This window comes from Aulonocara sp. 'chitande type north' Nkhata Bay, linkage group LG5 (genome assembly GCF_057382095.1).
Source record: "Aulonocara sp. 'chitande type north' Nkhata Bay isolate Kocher_YH1m ecotype deep benthic linkage group LG5, A_spYH_male_GT1.1, whole genome shotgun sequence".
Lineage (NCBI taxonomy): Eukaryota > Metazoa > Chordata > Actinopteri > Cichliformes > Cichlidae > Aulonocara > Aulonocara sp. 'chitande type north' Nkhata Bay.
The window spans coordinates 27367184-27390511 of record NC_141348.1 but is presented as its reverse complement, the minus strand read 5'-3'; the positions used below and the strand labels follow the sequence as shown (position 1 = coordinate 27390511).

At 41.5% G+C, this 23328-nt stretch overlaps 1 protein-coding gene across 2 annotated transcripts in view; it reads right to left on the bottom strand.

Annotated features, from left to right (window-relative positions):
• The window catches only part of megf6b (multiple EGF-like-domains 6b), a 62911-nt gene that overhangs the window by 39055 nt on the left and 528 nt on the right, over nt 1-23328 (bottom strand). For both annotated transcript variants that reach the window (XM_086292655.1, XM_086292653.1), the window contains exons 2-4: nt 21534-21668; nt 20517-20626; nt 13485-13589 (exon numbers count right to left, since the gene is read on the bottom strand). In XM_086292655.1, coding sequence (XP_086148781.1) covers nt 13485-13589; nt 20517-20626; nt 21534-21668 — 350 coding nt within the window. The remainder of the gene's footprint in view (nt 1-13484; nt 13590-20516; nt 20627-21533; nt 21669-23328) is intronic.

The following is a 23328-nucleotide window of genomic DNA, read 5'->3' as shown; positions in this document are numbered from 1 at the left end:
AAAAGCAGAAGACTGCAGCTGCATGAAGCCACGCATGTCTCTGGATAACATTTTATGATGTACACAGCTGAACAAGAGGACTTTGAGGGATTGCCGTCTGACCCTTATGCACGTGCTCTCTCACCGCTCTACCTGTTAGGACCTGTCTTCTCAAGCTTTGACCCAGGAGTTTAGAGCGCCTGGGAAAGCACACTGAGGTCTGCAGGAATCCAAAAATTACTTGTTGTGGTTTCCAGCCTGTCTCCGTCTTGGCTGCACACACTACAAAGGTATGCACAGGGCATGAGTGCAGGGAAAGTCGCCCAGAGCCAAGTGCTTTCAGGGCAAAAAATGGCAGGTACGTGACAGGCTACCATGGTCAAGAGAAGGAATAAACACTGAAAACATTGACGTTTGGATCGATTGATGCACAGCTGTGACATTCTGCATAGGACATCTTGGTTGATTAATATGTGAGTCGACCAGCAAGCTGAGTAATGCTAATCTGAAATGACATATATGTTAAAGAACATGAATGAACAGCTCAAAACCTTTGTCATTAAGATCAGTGATTCATAGGCCTTTTTTGGTGTTGCGATTGTTTAAAATTGAAATGAAAATTGAAATAGATGTTAACATAAACAGGATGCATCATAGGGTCTGTTGGCTGTTTTAAAAAAAAGGTCAGCTTCTGAGTCAGCTCGCTCTGATCAGCTCTGAGGGCGACTCAGCTGTACGACCAGCCCACACATTAAAATTATGACAAATGCTAATAAACTAAACAGAGAACTGGATAAATCTTTCTCCATCGCACTTGCACCACCCTCTCACATATATTTTATAGCGTCTTTTCTTGTTTTGTGATTCCTATCGCTTTTTAAAGCTTCAACTTAGATAAAGAAAATCAAACTACAGTCTGATTTTTTTTTAAATACAGCCTTTGTATATGAAAGGGCCTTTTCTTCACATTTAACATGTGCTTTTCACACCTCAAGTAACATCAGCATGAATGGCAGCGCAGTGAAAGATAACACTGTTGGGTGAATGCTTGCTGAAGCTAAATGGCTTCCATATGAACACACAGCAGTGGAAATAATGTCACAGATGGAGGAAAAAACAGAGATTTGGTTCAAAATGTTGAATAAACAAGGAGCTGATAAGAAAAACAAAGGCCAAAAAAAGCAAAATGAGAAGAAGATATGAGAGTTCATCTGAATTAATAGGTAGCCCAGATCAGGAGAATCGGGGCACCGCTGGCAGATGAAAGGATCAGTCCACACTGATTACGCCTTTAACTCTGTTTTGCAAACTCTTGTCACTTCTGATTTACACAAACTAGATGCAGTCGGCCCCTGAGAGACCAGGAGCGACCTTTTATCAGGAATGCTGTAAAGACTCTAATGAGATGGGGTGGGAGCCCAGAATCTCGGACAATTATGGGAGATTAGGGTACCGTGCAGGATGCAATGGCAGGTAGGTAGGCAAAGATGTGCCCCTCCTCCTGACTGCACTCCCTCTCATTAGACATGTCTTTCAGGACTTCACAGGAACAGCGCTGTTCTCTCTCAGGGCTGAACGTAAATTTTTGGTTTTCAGTGTGGAACAGAAGACAGGACGTCCTCTTGTGTGAAAGAGAGACCAAACAACTGCTCTAACAGAAAAAAGAGCCGCCCTCTACTTTCAATATCATTGTTTTAATCTGCTTTGAGTCAGCTGCACTGTGTCTTTCTTATGTTGTTGTTTTGGTTTTATTTTTTATTTTTTCATTCCTGTTTCAACACACAGTCTGGTTGTCATAAGTGGTTCTTAAAATGGCAAAAATGTTCCGGTAAACGAAGTCCAGGCTAATCACAAAAATGCATCATGTGTGTCTGTGAGGGCAAAAAATGTTTGAGAAAGTTTTCTTCTTGAATTTTATAAATTCTCTATTGTTTACATCAATATTTATTACTGGATTTCTTTACCCAGTACTGTTGCCACCTGTGAGAAACCACTTGTGTTCATCTTTGCTATGCCTTTAAGTTATATCTAAAAAGAAAAAGCCAAACATTTGCTGGTTTTATTTTCTTAAACGTGCCAATATGTTTTTCTCATATATGTATAATTTAACCTTCAATAAAATTTGGTTTTGACTGTTAGGAAGACACAAAAAAATGGATGAAGGTTAAGAAACATGGCGACCATGCAGACCAAAGACTTAGCCATTATTTAACTTTAGCTACAGCTTCTAGAATAGATGCTTCTTAGACAGAAGAGACAACTGAGTTTGAGCTTGTGAGAGAAAGAGAAAAAGGTTAGAGAGGGGAAATGAGATGGATGTAAAGAGATAAAAGAACAAAGAGGTGAAAAATGTGTGAGAAAAATAAAAGCTTCTGCTGCTGTTTTCCTGAGCCTGTACTGCACAGCATCCCTCATTTGAGCCCATCTAGATTTCTCGCTATGTTGGTTGCTAACAAAGCTACAAGAACAAGATCAAACCTTCAAATGCTAAAAAACGTAAAACATGCCAGTGACTCTTATTGGTACATTTAAACTCCACTTTAGAGAGAAAGTGTTTCGTAATTTTTTTTAAAAAGAAGCAATAATAGCAAGATTATGCAACCACCTGACCTTGTTCAGTGTTTTTAAATCAGATCTGATTAACTTGTTTTAACCTTACGTTTGTGTTTTTGAGAAAAGAATGAAAGACATCACAACTCTCTCCAAGCAAAGTGAAAAAACAGACTTCAGCTTGTTCGGTCCTTTCAGCTGCAGCCTGTTAAACCCATCACAGAACAAAAGGGAAACCCTGCGAATGATTTAAACTGTCAGAGATTCCCTAGACTTTTACAATGCCATTGTCAGCTGTTTGACTTTTACAGCTTTCTTTTTTTTGTCCAACTAAAAAATGCTCTAAAACTAAAACGGTAAGATTATAAGCAGATAAAACAAATGTTATGAGTCCCTATATGAGATAACTCAAGGCTTTTGACCTCGTTTTGGAAGATGGACACACCAATCATCAGTGACAAACTGCTGCAGCTGGTCATCTCGCTACTTTATCTTCTGGTGGATTTACAGTCTTTCACGGTCGCACTGACCAAAATGAGGGATAATCGTATGAGTTATGGGCCATTGTTAAAGGGTTCCAACCGATCCATTCGTTCCCAGTTGTGATGCAGTTTGAGAGCAAGGGAACAAAAAATTAAGGTGCAATATTCCAGGAATCCCTTCTGTGATGAATTTGCCAAAAGTGAAAGAGGATTTTGCGCTAGTCATAACAATATTGTACTCAGTATTAAAGCATAACAAATTGTCAAAATGGCAGTACTACACCAAACAGTCTTTAGAGCTTTACTGTGAAATCTTACATTTTTCCTAAACTACCATGAACACTCTCTTCCTTTTCCTCCTGAACCATTTACCAGCTCACTGCACATCAAAAACATCTCCTGGGCCTTAGTTAAAGAAAGCCCAATCTATATTACGGCTAGTCAAACAATGGGATTATGTACTAAGTCGGTGTTTCGAGCATTTAAGCTATCTTATATCCAGACCATGGTGCACACATGACTTTCATTTTGGAGCACTTTGTCGCTTAAGCACTTAGCTAGCTCAGCATGGAGGTTTTGCAAATATTTTTCTTGATCCCAAGTAAAAACCATTCAATCATACCCACCATTCAGGGATTTATTTTTACAATGGGAAAGGTCTGAAGGCCTGCATACCGACAGCAGTGATCTCGTTACATTCCACAGTGCTCCTAAACACGAAGGGAAAAGATCAACTCTATGCAGAGACTTGTAGCACAAGAAAAAGACCAGTCAGCAAACGGTGACAAACAGTTACCCAACATTTTCAGGCATGGTGAGATACCGTGCAGCACTTCTGCTGTGAGTCCAGCTCAAGTTTAAAAGGGCACAAACTGCATCAACATGCTGGCTCGACCTTGGCTCTCTCTGCTCCCTCGCAGTCTCCAGCATAGAAGGACACCATAAAAGTCAGTGGTGTCACATAAATCAGATTGTTTAAAGACACAGTTACACTAATGATACTCTTCAACTTTGCACAGCAATGCCTTGCTGCATTCAAATGTAAAAACAAAACAAAACACGTGGTCAGTGACTAAAGCCCAGAAACAATTATAGACCTTCAACCAAACAGCCACTAATGTGGTTACTCACATCTGGGAGCCCTGAATAACAATCATTTAATCTCACTAAAGAGAAATACATCTTGGGTTTTTGAGAAAGAGATGCACTTTTATCAAAATTCAACAGACATGAACCAGGAATAGAATTCCTGTAGAAAAACGACATTTTTGTGCAGCAAGGGGAGGAGAACAAAACAGACAACTGGACTGTTGCCTATCTGGTTACAGTCTTTAAGGAAAGACCAGTAACAAAGTAGAATGGCTATGAGAAGAGGAACAATAGTACTGCAAAAAGAGCTAAATTTAAAATCTAAAGCTTGATGATGACAACAGATAAACTGTAGCTTATACTTTACATGAAAACCAGATTCATGAATCCCTCTGAAGAGCTTCAGCTTCACACAAGGATGTCAAACTCATTTTACATCGTGGACCACATTCAGCCCACTTTGATCTTAAGTGGGCCAGCCCAGTGAAACTCATTTAGTCTTAATATGAGGAAAATAATTACAATTTCAACAGTACATTTAATTTTTTCTATATGATAAATGTGTAAAATTACAGAAAAGGCTATGATAGCCCAACGCATAGACATATTTTCAGTAGATCTTTCTATAGTAGGTAGTGAAAAACAGGAACTTTTCTGTTATCTAATTGTTTATCTATTACTTTACTTTGTTTAGTATGAATGGAAATTGGCGAGGTCTTTATCAATAGGAAAAGCAGTGAAACTTTCCAAACTACACTTAAATGTTCAAAATCTATGAACTCCTTCCCATTTTCCACAGGCTCTCAGTGGGCCAGACTGGAAGTTTTGCTGAGCCTGTTCTGGCCCCCGGGCCTTATGTTTTACACTTCTGACTTAACAAAAAGACAGTGAGAGATGGTGAGAAGCAGCAAGAAAGACATGAGCAGATAAACTGTATGGAGACCATATAACTTGTTAAAGAAAAGCCTGTATGTGATATGGTCTGAAGGTTTCTTCCTTCTATGATTTAAAGTTTCCACTCACGATCACATCCCTCTGAACTGCCAAGGTACCATGACTTATACTTTAAAAATGAAAAATATGACATTTTGGTTACCTTGTTATTTTTCTATTGTTCTTTCTTTAAATGCCAGAAGACACTTAAGACATTTTCTGCTTATAGCCCCTTGACCAGATGGCTTTAGTTCAAGTCTGTGTACATCACCAGCTGTGTGGAATTCAACAAGTGACCTTTAACAAGACTATAAATTCCAACAATAGCTCCAGGGTTGCTGCTCCGACCTTGAAACATGCGACCAAAAAACTTCACAAAGCCAGAACAAGATTAAAGGAACAGTAAAGGTAAGAAGACCTCTGCATTAAAACAAATGAGGATTTGACCCATTTGGTTTCCTCTCTGAAGTAAATGTCCTGCATTTAATGCAATACTGAGGGAAAATTACAAAAGCATTATCAGAAAAATTCAACTTTTAGTACATAAAAAGTACTGAGCATCAAATACAGATGCAGATATACAGCACAGCGTTATAGTAGGTAGATAATCCTAACAATGTATTTACTGCCAAAACATATAATAAAGTAAAAAAAGCTTCATGTTTTGCTATTTAATTTGACTGTGTAAAGTATTAAAATTGTACTCGATTACAGTAGAGTTGTTACTTTTCACCCCAGTTTATTATACAATCATGACCCATGTGATATGACATCACAAAATATCTCAGTGAAAGATTCAGAAAACTTATGAAAAGCATACTCAGTGGAAAAATAATCAATTATGTCAGATAAGCTGATTAGAGTGAGCTTCTCAGTGTGTCCCCGTTGTATTTCAGCACCAGCCACTAGACTGTGGAGGACGCGTCATGCACCGAAAGTCCCCACAGAAATAGCTGACCTCATTATTTAGAGCTTTAATCAACTGTATAAGCCACACTAAAACCTAGGCGAGCTCTCTGACTGAAACAGACTCTGTTAGCAGTATTAGGCTGTATGTATTACTTTTTACAAAATCTCCTTGTTCTAACTGATCCCTTTGCTGTTCTATTAAAAGGAGAAAATAATTGTTATTTAACTTTACCCCGCTCTGAATGGATTACTCGAAGAAACTTGGAATGATTGACTGAAAGCATTTGGATTGACTGAAAGCTTAACATGGCAGTGGCTGAGAAAAGCATGCCTTAGAGCCTTAGAGAACAATGTTAACGATGATAGCTATCAGTACAGTACAGTTCTTCTTGAGTGATGTCTAGAACAAGCTGGTGCTTCTGGCATCGCAGTGACCACAAACTGAGGCAAGATATGAGCTTATGGCTCAGAACAAGGCCCTCCGAGGGCCGACGCAACAGCTGCCTGTGAGAAAATACACACAGTCACAGCAAGACTTCAGACACAAAACCCTGAGGCTTTCATTATTATATCTGGAGACTTTAACCATGCCACACTGGACTCTACTCTGGCTGCTTTTCACCAGTTTGTGAATTGTCCCACAAGGAGCAACAGGACAATTGACCTACTGTATGCTAATGTGAGAGATGCATACAGAGCCACCCCCCTCCCCCCACTAGGGAAGTCAGACCACAACCTGGTTTACCTACAGCCACAATACACACCCCTCGTCCAAAGGCAGCCGGTCACAACGCGCTCCATCCGGAGATGGACCCCAGAAAAGGAGGATGCTCTGAGGGACTGTTATGACACCACAGACTGGGATGTGCTCCTGAGCCCACATGGTGCGGACATAGAGGGGGCGACACACTGTCTTACAGACTACCTCAACTTTTGTGTGGACACGGTCGCCCCTGCTAAGACGGTACAGTGTTATCCTAATAACAAACCGTGGGTAACACAGGAAGTCAAAGCTGTCCTCAACATGAAGAAGAAGGCTTTCAGGAGCAAAGTGAAGGAGGAGATGAAGGCAGCACAGCGGGAGGTGAAACGCTGCCTGAGGGAAGCAAAGGACACCTACAGGAGGAAGGTGGAGCAGAAGTTGGAGAGGAACAATATGAGGGAGGTCTGGAATGGTGTGAAAACCATCACAGGCCACAACACCAAGAAAAGCACAGTGGGGGGGGACTGTGGAGAAGGCAAACGAACTCAACAACTTCTTCAACAGGTTTGACCAGCCCACAACCCCCCCACCCTCACCTTCTCTACAGAGTCCAATCCCCACTCTCCTACCTCCCTCGCTTCCCCCCCTTCCTGACACCATGACACCCCCCTCCTCCAATCCCTCTCTCAGCAGCAAGACATCTCCCCCCCTCCCCTCCTCCCAAACATCTCCCAGTGTCACAGTGGATCAGGTCAGGAGACAACTGAGGAAGCTTCGCCCCAGAAAGGCAGCAGGCCCAGACAAGGTGTGTCCTAGGATGCTAAAGGCGTGTGCTGCTGAACTTGGGGAGCCGCTACAACGAGTCTTCAACCTCAGTCTGCGACTGGGGAGAGTGCCCGCCCTATGGAAGACATCCTGCATCGTCCCGGTCCCCAAAAAGAACCGGCCCAATGAGCTGAATGACTTCCGACCGGTGGCACTGACGTCACATCTTATGAAGACTCTAGAGCGGCTCTTCCTCAACCTCCTCCGACCACAGGTACAACATGCCCAGGACCCACTACAGTTTGCATACAAGGCGGGTGTCGGAGTGGAGGATGCCATCCTGTACCTCCTACACAGAGCCCACTCACACCTGGATGGGGGAAAAGGCACGGTCAGGATCCTGTTTCTTGACTTTTCCAGTGCCTTTAATACCATCCGGCCCTGTATGCTTCAAGAAAAACTGAACAGGATGGAGGTGGACCCCTGCCTGGTGGCTTGGATCTCCGACTACCTCACCGACAGACCACAGTACGTCAGGCTGAAGGACATCACGTCTGACACAGTGGTCAGCAGCACAGGAGCACCACAGGGAACTGTGCTGTCCCCTCTTCTCTTCACCCTGTACACCTCTGACTTCTGCTACAACTCTGAATTATGCCACATTCAGAAGTTTGCAGATGACACAGCCATCATGGGGTGTATCTGGGATGATCAGGAAGAGGAGTACAGAAGTCTGGTGAGGAACTTTGTCGCATGGAGTCACACAAACCACCTGCAACTCAACACCTCAAAGACTAAGGAACTGGTTGTGGACTTCGGGAGGTCTAGAGCAGGTCCACTGCCGGTTCAGATAGAGGGGGAGGAGGTGGAGGTGGTCAACAAGTACAAGTACCTCGGGCTGTGGGTGGACAATAAACTGGACTGGTCATGCAACACAGAGCACCTGTATAAAAAAGCCCAAAGCCGACTGTACTTCCTCAGGAGGCTGAGGTCTTTTAACATCTGCAGGAAGCTCCTGAGGATGTTTTACCAGTCGGTGGTTGCTGGAGTACTTTTCTATGCTGTGGTGTGCTGGGGGAGCAGCACAGCAAAGAAGGACTCATCCAGGCTGGAGAAACTGATCAGGAGGGCTAGCTCTGTGGTCGGCATGAAGCTGGACACTCTGGTGACAGTGGCAGAGAAAAGGACATTAAAGAAACTGATGGACATTATGGACAATGCCAGACATCCTCTGCACACGGCCATTAACAACCAGAAGAGTCTGTTCAGTGACAGGTTGCTTCTCCCCAAGACAAGAACTAACAGACTTAAAAACTCCTTTGTCCCACACGCCATCAGACTGTTTAACTCCTCCCTGGAGGGGAGAGGGAGGGGAAACAGGAGGACAAAGGAGGGGGGAACAACTAAGCTGTAGTGCCTCTTCACCTCACTGTGCAATACCTTTTGTGCAATACTTTTGTAAATAGTCAACGGTGCAATAGACTCAATACTTGAAATGTGCAATTCACTTGTATTTTTATTTTTTATTCCTATTTATTCTATTTATCCCCTTTGTATATTTTATTTATATTGTCTCTGTATTTATATATATGTGTGTGTGTGTGTGTGTGTGTGTGTGTGTGTGTGTGTGTATATATATATATATATATATATATAATATTCTGTAACTCTGTAACTTCTGTCGGTGCTGTGCTTTTTTTGGAAATCGAATTTCCCAGAGGAACCCACCCGAGGGATTAATAAAGTTCTATCTAATCTAATCTAATCTAATCTAATCTAATCTAATCTAATCTAATCTAATCTAATCTAAATGAAACTCATACTGTAACACAGAAAGAGCTATTTCAGCTCTTCTTTGGACTCAGCAAAGAAGTCTACCGCACACGGCATTATGCACATTGTGGGAATTGAGCAAACACCATCAAATCTGGAAAACCTTTTACTTCGCTTTCAACGGTTTTACTTTAATATCACAGACTCCTCATATTTGTGTCAAATAACTCTAAAACAAGTTGTCACATGAGCCATTGGTTCAGTGATAACTGCATCGCCTTTCACCAGATGGATCTGATACAAAAAGCATTTTTACAAGACATTTAAAGCTTCTTCAACATAGTAAAGTTTCATGTTACAAAGAGTGTTTGTCAGCCTCTCTGTCTATCTGTCTGTTTCTAGCTGAGTCAGATGTCAGCTGGTATGAAGACATCTGCCTTGCCAGGGGTCTGAAAGCCTTGGACGCCGCTGATCCCAGAGGATACCACTTGCCTACTGATGACAGGTGGGATATAAAGTACATCAGGGACCAAGTGACTAAATCCCTTTGGATATAGACAAGATGAGTAGAAGAGCTGGGTTTCTTTTTTGTTTTTTTGTTTTTTTAAACGGACCTTAGCTCATACAAAAAAGAAGGTACGCTATAAGTTTCCGCTTCACTGCTGAAACGCTCCAACATTTTCATACATGTTATTGACATGAAATGAAAGTGATACCATGCTTTCATAAGGTGTTATAGGTGGACACATTCCAAATCTTTTGGATCACTTTACCCTGTTGGACGGTTGGCTGCTGGGGAACATAATGATGTCCTAATATCAGATACAGATAGCAACCTTCGGAGGCCTAAGATGTACGCGTGTGCCAATTTGGTTGATGTCTTGTGGACAAAGACAGAGATTTATATTATAGGTAGTTTTTATTTGCATTATAGACCTCATTCTGCTTTAATTGGGAACTGTGTTGTATTGAGGAGTAAATAAACAGTCTAAGTAAACAGAAGATTTACTCATAAATTAGCCGAATGATGTGGCTGTAAGCAGTGTAAATACAGCCTTATAAATCAGCTGCTTCATCAGAACTGCTGTCAAATTTTGATTGGTTCTCAGAAATATTTAACGCAAACAAACAAACCACAAAATTACAGGACATCGATTTGCAAGCGAATATCACTGGTCTCCATCAGTCATGTCAAATTATGCAACTATTAAATATAACACTGTATCCACTGTGTTTTGTAAGTGGAGGCTGACCCTTTCAAAAATGTGATTTACTATCTATCAAAGGACTAGGAAGGCCTCTAGGCACCAGTTCCTGCTTAACCACATAGTTGAGGTACAAACACAAAAAAATAGTAATTATTGTCTTACACACAACCAGGACACAATGCTGTCCTAAAAACAAAATAGATGACGGCTACAGACAACTATTGAGAGCAGAGGACTAATTGGCCCCTTTGAAGACATAAACACAATCCAATTGCTATACACAAACACGGACAAACCACATCAGAAGCTCTCCAAGGGGGAATCACCACGTGCAGCTGCAGAGGAATGCTGTTGAGAGCTGTCCGAAATGATGAGTGAATCTTTGAGTGAAGTGTGGCTACACACATTCATCCTTGGCCACATCCTCCACTGTGGCTTCAAGGTTGTTGTTTTTTTCTTTTCTTTTCTTTTCTTACATCTTAACAGAGAGCAAACAGGGGCTGACAGCTGTGAGAAGCGTGTGGACCGCAGCAATAAGTGCGTTATAATGGCAACTTGTGTGAGGAGCACGCTCAAATCTTTACAAGGGTTATTCATCCAGAGCTCAAGAACGTGACAACGACGAAAGGCTATGTGTTTGACCACCGCAGGAATGCTCGGAAGGACTGATCAATATATCAGAGCAGTCACTCAGTGAACAGAGTCATTCATTAAAGCGATCCTATTAATGAGCCACCAGTCTCCAATGATCCACCTTGTACTCTTAAGTTATTGTCTTTGGCCTTTGGACTTTTTGACCTGACCCGTATTTGGTACATGTAGTACCACCAATAGCGCCTGTGTCCACCTCCCACCAACTTAAGCATTGCCCCTGGACAGGAGGAATCAACTGACAGCCTCACACCCTTCATCCAGCAGCTCATTTAGGGCCAATCACAGAGAAATATAGCTGCCTGAGTGCTTACAGGCTAATAATCTCTAAATAGCTACCCACCAGCAAATGCCCCCTAGGTATCCACTGATGACAGTTATCATTCACAATGAAAAACAACAGTGGCGAGTCAGAGTGTTTGGAAATGGAAAGAAACAGGCTGGATAGAAAACAGGATGGGCCTTAAAAGTGACTTTTAGGTTATGTGGAGAGTTTATTGGTCCAAACAAAACATCCAACATTATTACTATGACTGTGTGTCTGTGTGTGCCTGTGTGTAAAAGCCACAACAATCATTTCTATTTAGCATTTTACGTCGTACATGAATGAGTGTGTTTGGGGAACAATGACAGGGATAAAATATGTCTGTCTTCAAAAAAAGAAACTGAAGGTAATCTCTGAAGGTTTCTTCCCCTCTTTATGCACCTTGTTAGAAGGTGAAGGACTGCCAGAGCCCCCATATTGGAAACATAAGAGAATACTCGAGTGTCAGATTAATGTTTTTTAAATCCCATATTTATGTTTTATTTCATAACTTAAAATGAGTAGATAAATCAGTATTAAAATGTAGCAACAGGAGGGGTGAGACTGTGCGTGTTGTATATTTTCAAAAGCCAACTAGTGCAGTGAACAGAGGTGTTTTTACTTGATTGCATTTTTTGTTCTGATCACTTACTGATCCACTAAGGACTTATTTAGACATCAGCTGTGTTTTTCATGATTAAGTCTTGCTGATTGCCACCATCATTCCCACAACTTCATACTATTTGTTATAGTGAGGAGCAAAACCTGTGCATTGCACCATGCTGTGCGCACTCACCCTCATTTCAACACTCCATATCTGTGATTTATCATTGTGTGTTACTAAAAAACACGCTACTGCTCTGTTCAGAATGACTGATGAGCTTCTACTACGGAGACAAAAGAGGGCGAGCATCCTATCATTCATAAACATAACATAAAAGAAGCCAAATACATGTCATTCAGATACATTATTACATCCACAGAGAATGCAGAGCTATAAAACAGAGTCAGCGGGTTTCTAGTTGTTTATGCTGAGACGATCATGCCTCTGAATATGTTTATATGCTCCATTTTAGGCAAACCTATACTTTTTTTTGCATGAACACTGATGAACATCATCCTAAGCAGATGGTTTCAATATTCTTAAAGCCCTCCTCTTTAAGGCACCGAGTGGTCCTAAGCTTTGCTGGACAGGATCTCAGTGGGCATGTGTATTTACGGATCCCTTTGTCTTAATGGTTAATCTCTCATTCAAGTATGAAGTAATCAGAAGTGAGACAGGTCAGCTTAGCTGCCACCGAAACCTTTGATTCCTCAATGGCTAATCATGAGCCACAGCCAAGAAGGCTGTAAAACTACACGTTCCACCAGTGAAGTCTTGAGAAAATCACGTGTTGATTAAGAAGTGGGTAAGTTTGAGATGAAGGTGAAGGATTCTGGATCCTGTCCAGAGTGCGTAAAAGCAGATTAGACCTAACAAAAGCGTGATGTTTACTCGGCCTCTGCAGTTAGAACTTGTGCAACAAAGTCTGTAACATTTGGGAGGGTCTGAATCGAGGGCGACACGGACAATTCTAACAAAAACTTGACACCGAAAAGGAATTTCCTGCCGTGTGGTGTTATCCGAAAAACAACAGAATCTTCCACTGTGTTACTTCAATAGCTCAAATTTAACAATGGAGATGCTGATAAAATACTTAGGTTTCTGGTAAGTAAGCCAAGTGCTGATGTGAGGAGATTCCCTATTCACTCTACAGAAAGGCTATCACTTCAACAGAGTTCAGGGGGAGGCCTGGCAGTCTGACTGAAGTGGATCAGAAATGTAGGCTCCAGAAAACAGTCAGGGGTTGCTGTTTTTTTAATTAAATAGTGACCTACTAATCAATTTCAATCTGTCTGTAAGGTGTTTTCTTGATTCCTGCTATTACTGTAGTTACTTTTCAACCCCCAACCTCCGTCCAATGAGAGCTGAGAATGGGTTCTTTAACTCTACATGTTGCTTTATTACTAAACTCTGAAAACATGTAACAAATGTAAGAAACACAACAACAAAGAATGGGCAATAAAACAAGCATAAAAGAAAGAGAAGAAAAGAGAAGAATCTGAATATGAAACGCTACAAGGATGTCTGTACTCACCGTACTGACAGCTGGGGCCGCTGAACCCTGCGGGACAATCACAGAGCTGGGTGGATCCTTCCCGACACTGGCCCCCGTTGAAGCAAACACCGTAGCTACACACCGCTGTATGTGGAAAGACAAGAGGAAAGAATAAATAGATGAGAGAAGCAGAGACACCTGGCTGTTGTCAGGACACGTCAGCATCTGCGATTTCTTAAACTGACCTCTTTCTATCAAAAACGTATCACCAGCCTATTAACGTCTGACTAAAGAGGAACCTGAATTCTCCTCCATTCACACTAACAAATGTAAGTGGAATCTGCCCCTTGGCTTTGAGAAGACAAACAAGGTTTTTTCACCAAGAAATTTCTAAACAGTAGTTTCCGTGACTTTTAACTATGATTGATCACAACAGCTTGTATGACTTTCACGGGAAACTGCCCTCTTCCTCATGCAGTCAGAGAACATCACCTGGAAATGTCATCGATCGCAGAGCTGAACTTTTGTTTATTGTCGTAAACTGTGACTGTACAGATGTGTCGTGGTGAGTTACGATTGAAATTCACAGAGGCACAGGTCAGGCTCATCCATCTCTTTGACAAGCGACCCCGAGTCCTTAAATCCCCGTGAGTCAAACTGTTAAGATGAGAAATTTAAGGAATCCCAGAACTTATAAACAGTGGGAGCCACTAGGTAGCTTTGAGCATGTGAATTCACCTCAAAGGTAAACGATCACATTCCATAAACTCTCACAACACTCACATTAATCATGACAGCCCTCCAGCTCGAACTGTGCCTGTACTCATGTAGTACATGGGTGCTGCAGTGTACCTGTCTACATGTATGCTCATGTGTGTGGAGAGTAATATCTATGTGAAGCCACACACAGCTGTTTAAGCCAGACCTGCACTGTCCTGAGCAGAATACAGTACTTAGTGATGACAGGTTCAAAGGACTTATGCCTATCATTGCAGTTCCTGCAGCATGTGGACACTGGGAGTCAACAAAACACAGTCGAGCCAGCTAATCATCCAAGGAATCCAAATGGAAATCCTTCATAAGATGATTGCAAAGAGGTCAGCCAGTTTAACTTAGCATCTTGTGCCACGTGTGCATTTTTGTCTGTTTAATCCAACCAGAAACAGCATATCCAATCATCATCAGGCTGGTGGTTCCGATGCCCTTTATTAGCCATATACGGTCATAGTGAGGGTCTCAGCATGCCCGGTACAGCTTAAACAGAAACATCAGTATGATTTCCAAAAAAATAAAACTGACAACTCACATTTTAGTTGTGTTATGCACTGTACTTTCATACTGTGTTTTACATTTCAACTAAAAAATGTAACAGTCAGAACACCAAAAGATTCGCTCTTTTGTTTTCTGTTTAACAGACAGCCAGGCAGAAATATCAAAATGAAGATGTGAGGTTGTACTAAAAAACAGGATTTGGGTGATGGTGAGGTAACTTTGGATTTAATCTCGGTCCTTTAGTGTCATGGCATTGGTTCACTTCTTACTGTTTGAGCAACAAGCAGTAAGAAGTGCTACACACTTAACCTGTTCTTAAGTAAGTTAGTGAGATAACAGACACGTATCAGTATCTCCTACTCACGAATCAAATGGCATCACCAGTTGTAGAAGATCTCAAGGAGTTTGGCAGCCAGAAGGCGAGATGTCTCTTAGGAATGCAAGACTGTTCCCGGCCTGTCTGAATACTTTGGCTTTCTCTGAGATCTACATTCTCAGTGAAGTGCTTATCTTTGATTAAAGCAGAGACTGACCTAATAACATTTGCAAGAAAGCCAACTTACCGGTTTCAATTACCCTTTTATTTTTGTTCTTTACTTACTTGATTCTCTGAAACTGTGTTGAGCATTTTCCAGAATTTCAAAATATTATTGGACTAAATTACTCACTCATTCTTTTAAAGAAAATAATCATTAAATGCTTAATCAATCATTTAGAACGCCAGTAGTTGCACCCTTACTCAATAACATTCATAACATTTACTAACTTTCAACAGATGTACGATAAAAAGACAGAAGATCAGCTTAGGCAAGGGAGAGATGCCTCGGGGTGTGAAAATATAAGATGGCTTATGTGTATCTGCAATCAGGCTTTAGCTGCACTTTGGGGAGTAACATAACTTTTCCAGACAAAGGCGATGGATGTCAAGAAGCAGTTTCTCCAATAAACACAGATGAGCCGGAACAATTTCATGTATGTCTCTCAGCAGATTCAGATGGCTCTGTCAGCCTAAACATCCGCTTGTCATCTGGCTCCGTTTGCAGACACCTGCTTAAAAGTTGGATCATCCAGATCACTTGCACCACACATCCCATACATATACACCAGAAACACATCAATGACTTTTTCTTGCTTATATCACAAAATGCACCAGCACTCTAAATGCATCTATGTTGTGCACATCATCTTATAATTCAACAGTATCTCCTAAAGCTGAACATACCTTCATCTGTACCTCTGTTATTATATAATATGCAGGGACTCTGATGTGGTGAAATTAACAGGTGACAGACAAGCAGTAACATTTTTTGGACACTGATATTAGCACCAGCTGTGAGAGATCAAATTATTTTGATATCCCACATTCCTCATTACAGTTGGGAGGGAAAAGTGTTAAATGTACAAAATCACCAAGCACAAATGAAAAGGTCAGGTCTCTCAGAGAGACTTCAGACTAAGCGACGACAAGGAGACTGTACATTCCCTCTTCAGAGGTTGCTGGCAGCTAACCAGGGCATTTATGGGCAGCCCAATTCCTAAACCCCTTACGGTGCTTAATCTTCCCTGAAATAATTCCTTAATGTGGCATGCAGCGTGTCTCTTCTAGCCCAATCTCATCTTTTTTCCTGTGAAAGCCTCCACTCTTTTACACAGACACCTTACAAAAAAGGAGAGACAGAAAGAGCGGGAGGTCAGCGACTCGCACGGAGGAGCTGAAAACCAACAAGCAGGTGTTGCCCTTACAGCTCCTGAGTGAATCAAGACCGAGGCCCCCCTATGTTTGTTTAGACTCTGTCGATCTGTTTGACCCCAAGAGCGCAACCCAGTTGGAAACTGGAGTCAGGGTGATTCATGGACACAAAGGCCTGTGCATAAGCCTGAGTTTGGGGCCATAAATGGTACAATATTCTGAGGCTGCAAATCCCATTTTGCTATTCAGTGAGATGTGTCATTTCAAGGAGCTCTTGTGAAAAACAGGGCTATGCCAGATATTCTCTAACAGGTTTCTTTGAAAAACTTTAAATATCATTTATTATTATTATTACTACTACATTGTAAGTACTGTGTTTAAATTTAGTCAAGGAAGAGAAGTCAGAAGGCAATCTGTGCAGCATCATGCAATTCTGCTCTCTCTTGCTTTGTTTGGGAGCACCATCCCACTTTTTCTCGTAAGACACAATAGTGAGCAAGAATAGAATCAGCCGTGGTGAATCATAATGCCCATTTGAGCTGGATACCAGGTCAGTTTGACAATAAACAATAAAAATGCAGTAATCAGCTGTGTGACAGTAAAACACATAGACAGACATAATGTTTAGTGTTCGTATTTACTGGTACGTAGAGGAGAGTGTCATTCAGTCCCATTCAGGGTAAAAAGATCCCCATAATGGGAAGTATTTGGCCAACTCAAACTTACTTTCACTTTGCACTCTGCAGCACATGTGAGTTGTGTGATAATAACATGTGTGTCACTAAGACTAAACAGGAAATATTGCATATACATACAGAGCACCGTAGATCTGCATTCTTCCCCATACTAATTTGAATAGTTAGCTATACTATGAGCTTATTGCAGTTTTACTTATTGCTGATGATTTCCACTGAAAAACAATGTTATGGAATATAACACATTTTTTACAGCCTGACTATTAAATACTGTACCAATTCTAACCTCATAGCAAGACTTAACTATATGCAACTTAACCAACAAAATGATCTTAAGGTATGATGTCTTTGGTGAAGTCAGTCTTCCAACACCGGCCACATGTTACTGATTAGATCAAAAGGAATGTTGGGGTAACCAAAGGCAGCGTTTCAATGAACCAAAGAATCTGAACTACACTGTGGTTTTGTTGTGTATTACACCAAGTAATGTCTCCCTTAATTTTGGTCTATTTCTCTGCATGTGTGCGGGCTGTGACTGTTCGTGTTCAGATAACCAAAAAGTAGTTCCACCGACCAACAAAAAAGACCACCCATGGGTAGACAGAAGACCATTTTGACTTTTTCTGGCCACTGAGTTTTTTTCACTTGTTGATACTTTGGCCAGTGTGTCCACAAAAGAGGCCAGTTCCTATTCAGCAGTTAACGAGGACGACAAACTGGAGAAGCCATTGTCCCTGCTCCTCAGCCCCTTTCACAAAGCCTGCTTGTTGCCGTCAATCAACATAGCTGCTCGTTTCCACTGCTGGATAACCCTGTCCATCCTCAACCCTCGTGTAGCTACTTGTGGAGCAGTTTAATTTACTGACTGAGTGGCTCTCCAAACACGTAAGTAGAGGAAGTCACCATCGCTGAGTTAAGAGGGCTTCAGTTCACAGTAGAACCAAATACTCATTTGGAAAACTGGAGCCTTTTCAGAACATACAGACGTCAGCCAGGCACAATAATCTGTACCTTTATTATTAAACATTGCAGATCAAACAGCACGTTCTGCCTCCACAAGCCACCTGTCTGACTTTTGGTAGAGAACAGCCATGAAATGCATTAAGAAAAAAATAGACAGGGGGCTCTAAGATCTCAGAGAGAGGGGCATAAAGTGAAAAGAGTGGCTTTAAAAAAGGTTTAGTCTTTCAGTTTGACTCTCTCCTGTGAGCATTCTTTGTGCCATAATAGTTGAAAACACCAGACCTTGGAGAGACTTGGAAAGCAAAAATGCCAAATCTCAGGTATTTGCAAACTGCACAAGAACTATGAATCAATGCTATTATGTGAATGGAAAATACATAAACCCATCATAATTAGATGATAATAGCCTGAAACTAAAAGATATGGAAAACAAGAGGGAGGGAGTCAAACTGGAAGAACAAAACGTAAAAGCAATCAAACGTTTTCTGTGCTGTGGTATACTCGTTCTCCAAATATGTAATTATGTTAAGTGAAGAATGCTGGAGCGCAGAACAGCTGAGACCATGGGCTGCAAAACTGTGCAGGGGATGGATAGAAATGGGACACAATAAACACAGGTGAATTTTAATGAAAAGCCAAGAGGGGGACTCGACTTACACACAGAACCAGACCCTTAACTGTCTGACAATAAAGTGAGGTCAGTAGCATAATTACCTTACAACGACTGACTGGTTGATTTTTATTGGGGAACACACACAGAGAAAAGACAGACAACAAAGGACATTTTTTTTAAAAACCCTCAAAAGCAGCAGGCAGTAAATCACTATCTGAACTCAAAGCATTCCCATCTTCCACTCATTTGGGGTTTTCAGAGGATTTGCTAAAGCTGTACATTTCGCAAAGCAGATTTTCCCTTTTGGATGTCGGAGGTGCTGTTGAAAACAGACACACAGATTGCATTGTGCTGACTGAGGTACAGTACAGATAGCACATAGCAAAGTGTGCAGGAGTGGGAGGATTGTGGCCTGAGCTTCCTTTTATCCCAGTTCAATGGCTCAGAGAATAGGGTGATTAGTTTGTCCCATCTCAAAGTGCTGCCTCGTCTTTGGTTACCGAGATAAAAGCCCTCCCTCATGTTGAAGAGACCGGCCATTGTCACGCGAAACAGAGAAACAACCCCCTCCCTGTCTAACTTAAGTGAGGGGAGACACTTTGCAGTCATGAGGAATGTCTCTTTAAGACATTTCGTTTGGATTGTTTTAAAACAAACCAGGCTCATTTAGGAGCGACTGTGCAATGCCTCCTAATATAATTTAATAATGCAACATTCTCCCTGGAAACAAAGAGGCTCTTTGAAAAGGACATAGAGACCATAATAAGGCACTGATGAAAGGAACATCCAGGATATCTTCTCCAACTCCCAGTCCCATTCACTTCCCATCAGACGACTATCCCACAGAGTAATCTGCCTGTGCTGTGGGTGTAAGGGGCTGGGCATTAAGAACGTGGTTCAGTTCCAGGTGGGGAAGGATGACAGGAAAGTGGGAACTTTCTTGTCAGTCTACCTGACGGGGACTAACTGTTTACAGGAAGGCTTTACCAAGGGTCTCTGTGTGGTATGCAGGCTATGCGATCTGGATCACTGGCTGTAAAATCCCATCAAAGGAGACTGCTTGGTCCCAGTGGTGTGAAGCTAAGCTTAACCAGGAGGAGATGAGCTGTTGGCAGTCTCAATATGACCAGAGGAACTACTTTTCCATACATGGATTTGGTGGTGGGAACATTCATTTGTTTTCTTTGTTCTTCTTGTGCAAATCAGAAGGTGGTCTCTCTAATCTTCGGGAGGCCTTAAATGCGACAGGTCGCAGGTGCTTTTGACCTGCACTACCATGTCACACATCTAATTGAGAAAAGAGGTGATGTCTACAACAACAGCTCTGTGGATGTGAGCCAAGAATTAAATGTAGGGTCACAGCTCGACCAGGTGGAGCTTAACTAGGCTGTAGTAAATATCCAGCTGAGAAAGAGTGGACAGCCAGACAGGCTATCTATCATAAACTAAAGTAGCACTGTAGAGCCATGTCCTCATTGAGACTGTAAATGTCTTTTGCCGAGTGCAACCACTACAATGGAAGTCCCAGTATCCACATTTGAACCTAGCTGGAGTACTGCAGTGACACAAGTCCATGACACTGACCGATAACATCTGCTCAAAAGTGGGTGGGCAAAGAACCTCTAGACCTTTTTGACCTTTCCTTGAACCCTTTTGATTGAGAAGTCTGGGCGAGTGGTTAGGCGATGTTTAAAGCTCCCTTCTTCCTGCTTAGTCAGAAAAGAGATATTGTCTCTTCTACCTGCCTGTCTGCAGACGCTGTTTCACACAAGAAGGTCAAAGTCAATGGAAAGAAAAAAACAAACCTCATAAAGGATAGAAAAACTGATGGCACTTACGATAAAGACAGCCCGCCTCTCCGTTTAGTTGGGACCATCCAGGGCAACACTTGCACACAGTCTGGTAATCCTGTTTGTACACTTGTCTGTATGCAGTGTAGTAGGCTGTCCTGTTAACACGACAAACTTCATGTTAAAAAACGTTCAATCACATTCAGTCTGAATTGCAGCCACGAGCGATACTAAAACTAACATGTCATTACACAACAGCAGAGCGCTGCTTTGTGCGTGTACAAACGAACAGGAGTATCTCGCCAAATATTTATGAGGGTAATCTTTAATTTTTTTCGCGTGGCACACTGATCAAACAGCTCAGGGCCTTTGAAGTATCATGTCTTATAATGTTCAGCACAAATCCGCTTCAAGGCGCTGTTTTAAAGTGTGAGAACGGCAGACTGTACTTCAGAGAACAGTGCCTCTCCCTGTACTTTGGGACCCTTGTCATTGCTCCACAGTTATTATGCATTGTGAAAACGTTTTGTTTACAGTGGGTAATTGTGGGCTTAGCGGCCTTTAAAGCAGCCTTTGAATTTGTAACCCAGCAGCTAATGTGGGGAAAGCAAGCGTGAGCAACACAGCAGAAGACTCCCAGAGAAGGACGAAAATGTTAGGATTTGGGTCTCTCTTTTAAAGGAATGTTTGCTGCCAAGACGTCCGTATGTTAAATAGCTGCTGATGTGGGGCTACACCTTGCACTTAACTCTATAACAGGTTGAAAAGCTGTGATTACAGAACAGGGGTGAGAGAGATGAAGAGGGAAGTGGAAGGTGGATCTCATGTTTGGAAATGGAGTTTAAACGAAGAATCCTGGCCTCTCCGATAAATTCTTTCGGTTGCATGAGTCACAGAGACTACTTCAAAACAAGTAATTAATGCTTTGCTCTAGCCAGAGCTTAATCAGCAAAGCACTACATCCCCTGCAGGTGAGGTCAGGAGTGCTCACAGAAGAGGAGAATCAGAGGCTTTGAGTACAGAAAGGGGGGAGCAGACAGATGAGAAATAACAAGTCTTACTTACCTTCTCTCATAGCCCATGCACCACGACTGCCCCACACAGCCTTGCTTCCAAACTTTAACCATGCGTGTGAAGGCCTGCACACATGGCTGCCTTTGGGCGACCAGCGTCACCTCCTTCTCCGCACACACATTGGGCCTGGAAAAAAAAAGATTGGTAAAAAAATACTTAACATGACAAGATGTTGAGCAGTGTTTTCACAGATGTACAGACGACAGCAGAGCAATTTATGAGCACTTAAAGAGATGTTGCAGCAAAGACAGGCGGGAAAAAGAAAAAAACTTGCTTGAGGCGTTTTCTAGTTGTCAACAATGCAAGTCCTGTGAGGGCATTACCTGTGCTAAGGTGTGTGATGACCAGTTATTGGTATTTCTAAAGACTTAAGGGGAATTCCTCGTGCATCACCTTTCAGGATGATGAGCTACAAAGTAAACCTGCTCTGACTTAAACTCGATATTCAGTGGAACTGTTAAAGTGTTTACGCAGCAGCATCGCTCCAAGACAGAAAGAAAGAAAGAACACAAAACAGATCTCAGCACAGGTAAAATAAGCCTTGAAACACTTAACTTAAGTTTAAGTTAACTGCACCATTCACTGCACCTCACAGGCCTTCTTAAAATAAAGTCCAAAACGATCTTTGATACGTTTACTTTTTCCATAACTCTCCAAGGATAGAAAGAAAGCCTCAGCACATGGAGATCAGCGGGAATCCTAAGACAACATCCAGCTGCTCGTCTCATAAATAACAGTGATCACTATCACCTTCGGCTGTACACATAATTTAATGTGAAAGACCTTATTGTTAGTGGCAGGGAGCAGCACAGAAACCACTGTCACACAATTATTATTATTTTAGGGTTTAAAATAGCAGTTATACTTCACTGGCTCATCACTGTGAAAGAAACAGTCATGGACAGAGTTAGGAATGCTTTGCATGCCACACAGAGCCACATGGAGTCAGTGCATTCATATAAAATACACTGGCAGCATTCCTGCAAACCACTAAAGACCGTGATGAAAGTGCACGGCAGCAAAATTTATTGGATTGATAAAGCACCGATACATGATGAGCCAAATAATCAGTAGTGGCTGACACTGTTAACGGATTGGTCTGTGTGCAAATTAGCTTATATTTACAGAACAGTAGGTGATATTTATCTATTGCTTCACACTGAGTGTGCACTGAATAAATGTCAGTGATAAATAGCTAAAAGAAATAGCCTGATATTTCTTTATGATATAGTTTCATTTCCCTGGATCACTAGTGGGAGTAATAAATAACATAACATACAAATAACATTGTGCTGCACTTTATAATAATGTTACACTGTTGACCATTATTTAAGTATTAATAAGGTGTTAGCAATTTTTTTAATTTATCATTCATATAGCATTGCTCCCCTTAGTATGCTATTTATAAACATAGACATATTTTTATAACAATGACTATGATTATCACTAGCAGTGATTTAGTAGCAGCGATAGCTGTACATGGTGTTATAGTAACAGATGGATAAACATATCTGTATTTATAAATAGTATACTAAAGAGGAGTAATGATATATAAATGATGAATTAAGCATTGGCTAATACCATACTAACCTTACTAATGCTTAATAGTTTAACATTATTAGAAAATGCTACCAAATATTGTTATTGTGCCAGAATTTCACAATTTCATCACTTTAAATAATAATAATGATGATAATAATAAAAAGAAGAAGAACTTCCTAAGCCTCTGCTTTCTACCTCTGGTTGAGTCACAGATTTATGGATGTGCAGGTGAACCGGCAGTTAT